Genomic DNA, 9,319 nt, shown 5'->3' with positions numbered 1-9,319 from the left:
GCCCCCCCCCACCCCACCCCCCCGCCGCATCTGGGCTGGGCCTTGGTTTCTGGCACAGCTGCCAAGTTTTGGTACCACCCACCCAGTCCCTGTTGGTTGTACTGGCTGGCCCAGCTCTCTAATTGCTGGGTGAGGAGCTATTCTGCAGAGCTGGTACACGGAAAAGTGTACACTGCGGGGCACATGGGCACCCAGCCTGACCAGCTCCAGGACTAGGGGAAGGAGTGGCCCAGGCTTCAAGCCAGCATCCGGCCCCCCTAGAGGGCCTCTGGCTTAGAGACCTTGGTTTGGAGGGGTCTGTGAAATGGACACTTAAGGCCTGTGGGGAACAGGACTGTCTAACCTTTCTCTCCTCAGGCAGAGGACTCAGGTTAAGGAGTGGGCCCAGATGGGTCTCAGCTAAACTCAAGGGTCTGTCCTGGCCACAGGCTCCACCCAAGCCTGGCCAGCACTAAAGTGGCTGGAGCTGGGGGGGAAGAAATGGGCAGAGGGAGCGACAGGAAGCAGCTCTCCTGGCCTCCAACCCAGGAGCTGCAAACACACCCCCCCTCCCCAAACACACCCACCACCCACAGCACATCTACACACACCTGCTACTCACAGGGCCAGACACACCATCCCTTTGGCAGTCAAATCACACCCCTCTCTGCCCTGAAAAGGTGGGGCACACGACCCACCTTCTGGGGCCAGGGGGGCTGCTAGGTGTGGTCAGGAGGGCGGGGCCATGGCCACAGGGAGCACACTGGGGATCTCTGCTTAGAATCCCAAGGATACACCTGCCCCACCAGGGCAGCACTGAGAGCACAGGCCTGTGTGCTGCCTCCCCTGGGCCAGGAAGCACATCCATTTCAACCTTGAGTCCCCATACCCCGACCACCCGACAGTGCCTGGCAGCAGTCACAATGATTCATCCCTAAGGACGCCGAGCTTTACCACAGGGCTGGAGAGACGCCACCTGCACAGCCAGACTGGATCTGTGCTCCAGGCCAGCCACCCAGGAGCGAGCAAAAGCCCAGAAGGGAAGCCAGATGTCTGAGGCAGGGGTGGGAGGTAAGGGGCTGCTTCCCACGGTAAGTTTTCAGAATACAAATTAGCTCAAAATCTCACCCCTGCTTAAAAATACCCATGGCCCTCCATGTCTACTGGTAATGTCCACATTCCTTGCCTGTGGCCAACCCAAAGACCCACAAGCTTTGTCTGCCCCATTTCCTGCACCTTCACAGGCCCTCCATTTTTATGGCATTATAGCCAGATAGTAAGATGGGAGGTGGGTTCTGGGAGGGGCAGGACCCTACCAGAGCCTTCAGAAGCTCCAGTGAGCTGGCTTAGGCCAACCCTAAACCCAGCAGGAGCCTGGGCACCAGGGTTCAGACTTCCCGCCGAGAATGTTTCATGCTCTACCCTACCCATGCCTTGGGTGACTTGCCCTTTTGTTTTTCTGGGTTCCCTAACATTGTTCCATCTGAAAATCCCACTGGTGCTGAAGAACCGAATTTCAGCCCACACAGCAGCTCTGGAACCATGTGGTGCTGGGGCAAGGTTCTTCCACTCACCAGCACGCGGGCCCAGCAGCTGCGCACACAGGCACAGGGCACAGCCTCCCATGGATCACAACCAAGGGAGGCACTACAGCCCAGGTCCACAGCCCCAACCTCGATCATCCTCAATCCTCTGACTCAAGCCAGGGATAGGCCTGCCGTTATCACCCAGGGCCTCCTCGTAGAAAACATGGTTTTATTCTGGGGGAGGCCAATGTTCCCATCCCAGCCTCCCTGTCTCAGCCTCCATCTCTGTCTCTTGTGCCTGCCCGTCTGCATCTTGGGCTCCTCATCTCCCAGCATCCTTTCCCGGGCCACATCTACTCCAGGAGCAAGGATGGGCCCTGCCAGGGTGCTCCTCAGCCAGGAGGGCCTGGCCCTGGCTCCCGCTGTCGGCCCTCTACGCAGCCCACAGCCCCACTGGATCCCTCCTCTTGCCGGCCTCCCCATCCCTGGTTGGCCTCAGCAGATTCTGCCCCAGACCACTGTCAGGAAGGAGCTGCCATTCAGGGCAGACTTGCCCAAGCCATCTTGACAGTGCTGCTGCTGTCAACTCCTCCATTGGCCTCAGATCTTGGAGGACTCAAGCCGAGGACTCCAGGGCGCCAGGGGCTCCCGCAGCGCCTGCAGCTCTTGTTCCAGTGCTTGGTTGCGGCGGTACATGTCCATGTAGCCCCCCTGGATCTCCCGCTGGTAGCGCAGCACCCGCTCCTTCTCCTCCTGCCACGTCCGCCGCTCCTGCTCGAAGCGCAGCGCCTGCTCCTGTCCCCGGAGCCGCTCCTGCAGCAGCTCTGCCCGCAGCTGCTTGGCGCCATCTCCAGCCTCACTGCCTCCAGCCTCCCCCAGGAGCCCCCTGCTCTTGCAGTCATCAGTCTCACAGCTGCCTGGGGCTTCCTCCCGAGGGGCCTGCTCCTGCAGGCTCTGCACGGCCTCACGCAGCCGGGCCAGCTCTGCGTCCTGGGCCTGGGCTTGGGCTCGGCTGCCCCGAAGTTGGGTCTTCAGGTTGAAGATCTCAGCCAGCTTCTGCGCCAGCTCAGCCTGGGCCTCCCGCAGCTGCTGCTTCAGGAGGCTGATCTCCGCTGTCTTCTGGCACACCTGAAAGGGGGCAAAGGATGGGCAAGAGCCAAGCAAAGCCAGGGAGAGGAGTCCGGCTGGGGGACGGGAAGAGGATGGGATTATAGCAATAGGGACAGGAAAGTTCCTGAGAGCCTGGCCTCTCACCTCCCATCGGGCTTCCTCCTCCGGTCGCGTCGTGGGGTCGGCCTCTGGGGGCCGAGGCTCAGGGGCCAGGCCCTGCTGTGCCTGCAGCTCCTTGCGCAGGCGCCGCTGCTCTTGCTGAGCCATAAACAGCTGTAGCTGGAGGTTGCGCTCACTGCGTTCGGCCTTGTGGGCCACCTCGTGCAGCCGCTCCATATACAGGCGCTTTAGCTCGGACAGCCACAGCCGCTGGCGCTCCTCCAGCACCTGCCAAAGGGAAGAGGTGCCTGGTGGGGCTGGCGCATCCATAAGTGCTCTGATGCTATAGCCAACATCCTGTGCCCCAACACCATAGGGTGCAGGGCCAAATGCCCTGGCCACACATGTGCCCTACCCTGGGATGCCCTCCAGCGGTGAAGTTTCCCCAACATACAGCCCTCCTAGGGAATCTCTCTTACACAACCCCAGCAAGGACCCCTAGTGACCTGACATCCCACCACGGGAGCTGGGCGGAGAGCAGCCAGATCATCTACTTTCTTACTCTTATCGTCCAATGCCAAGGGAGAGAAGAGGGCCCCAGGACAGAGGCTTCTCTCACCTGTGTGAAGGGATTGGCACCATCCTCATCGCTGAGGCCTCTCTTGAGATCCTCACAGGTGTCAGGCAGCATGGCCACCACCTCCTCGGCAGTGGGGCAGAACTCATAGGGGGGTGGTGGCTCAGGCAGGCAGCTCAGCATGGACAGTGGCCCAGCCTCCTTGGGGCTCCGCGAGGCCCGGTCCAAGGAGCCCCCGAGATGGTTGATGTGGCCCAGGGAGGAGCTGAAGGGGCCAGGGCCAGGGCCAGGACTGCGGCCAAAGCTGCCCCCACTGGAAGAGTCAGACAGGCTGGGCTCGGGCTCAGGGCCACCCTCGTCCAGGCTGAGGGCATGCAGCAGCTGGGCACGGGCCTGTGCCTGGCTGGCCCGGGGCCCCGGACTCAAGGGAGGGTGGCAGGCTAGTGTGTGCAGGCTGCCATTGCTGCGCCACAGCTTCTGGCCCTTGTGGGCCGCCAGGCTCTGCATGGACAGGAAGCCTTTCCCGGTGCCTGCCACAGGCTTGAACACAGATGGGCGAATGCGGCACTGCCAGGAAGAGAGAGCAGGTGTGAGGCCCCAGGCTGACTGCGCTACCATCCGATGCTCTCACAGCCCCTGGGGATCCTCTTTCAGACATGGGGCACATGCCACCGAGAGGCAGACCAAGCCTCTAGCTAGCCCATAGCAGAACTTTCAAGTCCCAGCCCTGTCCCAGCATCAGGGTCTCCAGGGAGGCCCCAAGTTCCCCATCCCCACCCTCCCACACTAAGGAGGGGTGTGGGCAGAGGCACACCTTGTCAAAACGACCCCGCTCAGGCAGCGAAGTCTTGCTGAAGTCACTGGCCCGAGGATGTTCCTGGTAGTAGAGGGTGGCATAGTCGGCGGGCTCGTTCCGAGCAACCCGCTTGGTGGTCTTGCCATCCTTCTTGGGGAGGTGCAGGTAGCTGAGGATTTCGCGCTGGCCCAAGCCCTTCCGGAGGAGCCCATCAGGCTGGCGGGAGGCCCGGGACCCTGCGAGTGCTGCCCGTAGCTCCTCAGGGGAGAAGTCCTGCCGTTCCAACAGGCTGCCCACGCTGCCCATGGCAATGCCAGCAGGGTCTGGGACTGTGGCCATGAAGTTTCAACAGGGCACAGGCAGCTGCTTCTGGGGATCAGGATGCTCCATCAGGGGTGGGCGGGCACTTGCAGCCGACCTTCCCTGATGCCCTAAACCCAGATGCTTGTTCTGTGCTGGCTCTCTACCCAGCTCGGGAAAGGCAGATATGGGTCTGGAGAGACTCCAGGACAGGATTTCTAGGCTGGCAAGAAAAAGGGGTACAGGCCCCAAAGCCACCTTCCCGGTGCCCCAGCTCTAGCTACGGGCCAGTGTGTGACTGGGGGGCATGAGGGAAGGCCCTGAAGCAGCAAGACAGGGCACCTCCCAGGATGGGGCCAGCTGAGGATGCAGCCAGCTGAGGACGCAGGCTCCATCTGACCACCTTGCTCACTCTCCTGCTAGGCTCCCCATCCAATCTGGGAGGTGGACAGAGGGCACAAGGAACCAGCCAGCAGCCTCAGACTCTCCATGCCTCCTTCCTCCCTTGGGGTGCGGGATTCAGTTCAGCTCTCCTGCAGAGAGTCAGCTCCCCAAGGGAAGCACCTGGAGGGTGGGGTTACAAAGAGGAGGGATACAAACAGGAAGGGCCCCAGGGGAGGAAGGATGGTGGAAACAATGGCCACAGTTTCCGGAACAGGTGTTGGTAGGAGGCAGAGGGAAGAGGCAGCCAGAGTCCCTGCCACCCGCTATACACACTGCCACTCTAGAGCCCACCACCAGGAAAGGGGCGTCCTAAATCCTGGCCCAGCATGGAGCCAGTCAGTGTGTGGGACCTGGCTTCCTCATCCAGACAATGGCCATGACAACTCTTATCAGGAATGTTAGGAGAATGGGATAACAGGACAAAGCACCCAGTCCAGGGCCCAGCCAACAGCCAGGATCAATGCAGGCTGCCAAACCTGAGCTTAGGTGGTCAGACACACAATGATGTTGACGGGAGGCCGAGGGACCAGGCTATCTCCCACCTGTGCCGAGATCACACAGTGGATAGTGAGGCCCCACTAGATGCCCTGTGTTATGCCCAGTTTGGCACACAGTAGGTGCTCAGAAAAGAACTGCCGGATGAACCAATGCCACCTTCTCTGACTCCCACCCAACTGCTCCAATTCTCGGGCAGACACCCAACAGGCACACTGTAGCTATGTGTCCCCCACCACCCATCCAGTATGCTTCCGGGACACCCACCCCCACCCCAAACAATGGTCTTTAGGAGGTTCCATCTTCCTCAACCATTTCCAGGTTTTGTTTGTGGAAGACAAAGCTCTCCAGGAGTAAAAGGGAGGGAGGGTACAGCCTTGCCCCAAAACCCTGTGGCCTTCAACCTTAACCCTGGCAAAAGCAACCTTCTCAACCCTTTCCTCCCTGCCCCCAGCTCGCTCAAACCCTCTGGAGGTGTCACAGGCCACGCAGGGTCAGGGGACTCATTAAGTAAGGAATCACAGGCGATACAGCAACACAGTCCTACACAGGGGATCTCGGAGTCCTGTGATACACTGCAGTTTTTTAGTTAAGGGCACTGGAGCTCTGAAAGGTGGTTTGCCCAAAGTCACAGAGCTAGTCAGAGTGAGGACACCTGTGATCCCAGCACACGGCTGCCGAATGTCAAGTGGGAACCCAGGATGTCATACACAGCCCAAAAAGTTGGAATTGAAGTCTCTGCTTCCCAATTTGACAGCCCCTCACACCCAGCCACAGACAACACTGTGTCTGAGAACACACTGAACTCCTGTCGCTCCTGTTGAGGAGGTGGACAGCAGAGAACCTGGTCTCCTGCCCTGCCCTCACACGATATATCGCTCAGTGGGACACCTCCCTTCACCGTGCCCCCGTTTCCCCACCTCTGAAGCGGGAAACTCTGCCTGCCCTGCCTTCCTTACAAGGTTGCTGTGACAGTCACAGAGACAATGGAAGTAAAAGGTCTTGTGAACTGTAAGCCCAGTATGAGAACAGGTGCAGGGATGGTGAAAGTGGTGCCAAATACGCCCACTTCATCCCAAACGCACGTCTCACCTTCCCCTGAGCAGGTCCTCGCTTTCTGTCTTAAGTGCCAGAGCTATAACTGACACACCCCTGTGCCCCACAAAGGGTCTCAGGTCCAGGGTAGGAGAAGCCATGGGCCATGACAGCATGCACACCACACACTGCAGTGCCACCAGCATCAGAAGCTCCTCTGTTAGAGGATACAGCGCAGACAATTATATCCAACAGCAGACAGAGTCATGCTCAAGGTCACCCACAGCACTGAGCATGCCACCCTCTCAGACACATATACATAACACAGGTATCCTCAAAGAAAGATCTAGGGTCCTCCCCAGCCCCGAAACTAGATGCAGGTGTGTATGTGGGTGTGTGTGCACATGTGCGCGTGCACGTGTACAAAAGAAGGTGCTAAGGGGGTCATGGGACTGACTTCTCCACAAGTGACTTGTACAAATAAAAACAGCTATGGAGCTGGAGGAAGGGGAATAGACAGTCCCTTTCCTTTGTCTTTCCTAAAGCCCCCGCCCTCTACTCCTCCTAGGTAACTTCTTTGGCTGCATTTTCAGCTTTCAGTAGGCTCCGCCCTGCCTAGATCTCAGTCTGGAGACAGTCCCTTTTCCTACAGGGGTCCATCCAACACCTCCCCTGCCTCCCCCAACACACATTCCTTCCTGTTGCTTAGAGGCCTGTCAGGCCAGGACAACTGTATGGGCTGGAGAGAGATTGGTGGAGGAGCAGGGAGAGACAACAAGCACCTTGCAGCCCTACTGGGACCATCAGAGCAAAGAGCCTACTGCCTGCCTCCAAGTGCCTCCCTTCCCTGCTCAGCCCTGTGGCCCAGAGCTGAAAACCCCTCACCACCCCATACGCTAGGCTTGGGCTGGGACTTCTACACAGGCCCCTACTGGCCCCAATAGGGTCCCTTTACTCCTGCTCCCATCCCCCAGCCCCAAGAATAGCCATTAGACTGAAAGCCGAGGACACAAGGGCATCTTTCAGACCACTCTTGGTGGAGACAGGAGACCAGGGCTTGGGGAACCATCCTGGCCATGGAGCAGAGAAAGGATAGACATTAGGGAGGCATCCAAGTGTCCATTAGTGGGTGCCTCGCTGGGTCAGCATGATATTGTGTCTCCCACAGCTTCACAACATGTACAGGAGGGGAGTAGTGCCACCGCCCGCCACTTCAGAGGAGGAAACCAAAGCCCAGGAGGTGAAATAATGTGCCTAAGGTTATGTTCTGCTGCATAGGAGAAAGCGCACAGGCTCCCCTGGTGTAGAAAGAAGCCTGCCCTGACCCCACAAGCACCTCCTCTGGGGTGGGACAGCCCAGAGCACGTGGGCAGGAAGCTCCCACTCCCGGACTCACAGCAGGCTGTGGTCAGCCCCTCCAGAGGCCCCAGGGGAGGGTCCCACCACCTGCTGGGGAATCAGCTTGGCTGAGGGGCGTGTCTGCAGCTGCCCCTGAAGAATGGGACTGGAATGTCCCAGCTCCAAAAAAGGAGGCAGTGGATGAGGGGGCCCAGGAAGGGGACAGAAGTTGGCATACCTTAGCCCAGCTGCAACACTTGAGACAGAGCCCAGCATCTAACCCCTGCAGGAGTGATGCTTGTCTCACTATATAGTTACACAGCACTCTAGTTTTTCTCAACCTTTTCATTTCATCATTTCATCTCCACAACAGCTTCATGGGGACAGGCAGGATAGCTGCTACCCTCATTCTGTTTTACAGGTAGAGAAACTGAGGCCCAGACAGAGAAGCAAGTTGTCCCAGATACCACAGTGACAAGCAATCCCAACTCCCTAAGCAAGGTCCTCTTTACAGCAGTCGACTATCCAGGCCAGGGGTCACCAGCTGCTCTTCAGGGCCATGCACTGCTGTGTATGTATGTATGTCTACTCAGCCCCCACACCTGCTTCTACCAAGGGCATGTGTGACCAGGCTGGTTTGGATCTCAGTCCCCTCAGCCTGGGATCCCTTCTGCCTACCCCTGGGTCATGAAGAATCAGCAACAGCACTGCTGCTTGGGAACTCTGAGCCCTGGAAGTTGCTAGCTCTAGAGGCAGTAGCTGGAGCAGGTTGGCCGTATTCATTCAGTCTGGCACATACACACCCACACATAGCCAGCCGGCAGAGGAGCCCTGCCCAGAAGGGCCCGGGGAGGAGGCTGATCACCGGGCCCAGGATGGCCTCCTGCCTCTGCTTCCTCCCCAGGCCGGGCAGGGAGTAAGCACAGTGGCCAAGACCGAGGGACCGGCAGGCTGAGCCCCTGGTGCAAACGAGGAGAGGGGTAGGTGGTGCCAGGTGGGAGACGACGGGTCCCACTTCTCTTTCTGGACACTCCCAGAGCCGTGATTTCGGCCTGGCCCCAGGCCAGCCCTCACTTTTGCCAAAAAGGTTGTGGCTAGACAGGGACCGTGCTCTGGCCGCCAAGACCCGGGAGCATCGCTTATCCTCAGGTCAGGCAGCTGCCGCCAGTACAGGACAGGGGGTTGGAGGAGGAAGGAGCTATGCTGGAGAGGGCGGGAGAGGGATCTCGTGGGGAAGGAGAGAAAGACGAGGTAGGCGACCTCACGGAATTTCCCCCCGGGAAGGCTGTGGCGGAGGCTAGGGTCCCCAGAAAAGCGGGAGGTACTGGAGGACAGGAGGGGGCTTCTCTTCCTGGCGACTCCCTGGGTCCTGCCCCGAGCCGTTGGACCAAGGGGCGGAAGCCTAAGTCAGGCTCCCGCGCCAAGGGCGACTGCCCCACCCAGCCGCGGCACAGGGGTCCCGGGCGCTGCTCTATGGAAAGCGCGTTTGCAGAGGTTGCGGAGAGCGTCCGAGTCGGTCCCTGATCCGGCTCCTCGGTGCCTGGGAGCAGTGGGTGCCTGGGCGCACACCGCGCCCTGGCGCCTCCACCCACCTCAGACTGGAATTTCGCCCGGCCAGGG

At 59.5% G+C, this 9,319-nt stretch overlaps 1 protein-coding gene across 2 annotated transcripts in view; it reads right to left on the bottom strand.

The window, feature by feature from the left end:
• Positions 1-1,714: 1,714 nt before the first annotated feature.
• N4BP3 (NEDD4 binding protein 3) overlaps positions 1,715-9,319 on the bottom strand; it is a 7,895-nt gene continuing 290 nt past the window's right edge. Inside the window, exons 2-5 of one of the 2 annotated variants that reach the window (XM_006923221.3) lie at positions 4,106-4,456; positions 3,334-3,858; positions 2,760-3,002; positions 1,715-2,633 (exon numbers count right to left, since the gene is read on the bottom strand). In XM_006923221.3, coding sequence (XP_006923283.1) covers positions 2,106-2,633; positions 2,760-3,002; positions 3,334-3,858; positions 4,106-4,426 — 1,617 coding nt within the window. In that variant the 5' untranslated portion in view covers positions 4,427-4,456 and the 3' untranslated portion in view covers positions 1,715-2,105. The remainder of the gene's footprint in view (positions 2,634-2,759; positions 3,003-3,333; positions 3,859-4,105; positions 4,457-9,319) is intronic. The other variant, XM_015598197.2, reaches the window with a different exon arrangement.

Source organism: Pteropus alecto, unplaced genomic scaffold, assembly GCF_000325575.1.
Source record: "Pteropus alecto unplaced genomic scaffold, ASM32557v1 scaffold78, whole genome shotgun sequence".
NCBI classification, from domain to species: domain Eukaryota; kingdom Metazoa; phylum Chordata; class Mammalia; order Chiroptera; family Pteropodidae; genus Pteropus; species Pteropus alecto.
This window is presented reverse-complemented; position numbering and strand designations above follow the sequence as displayed.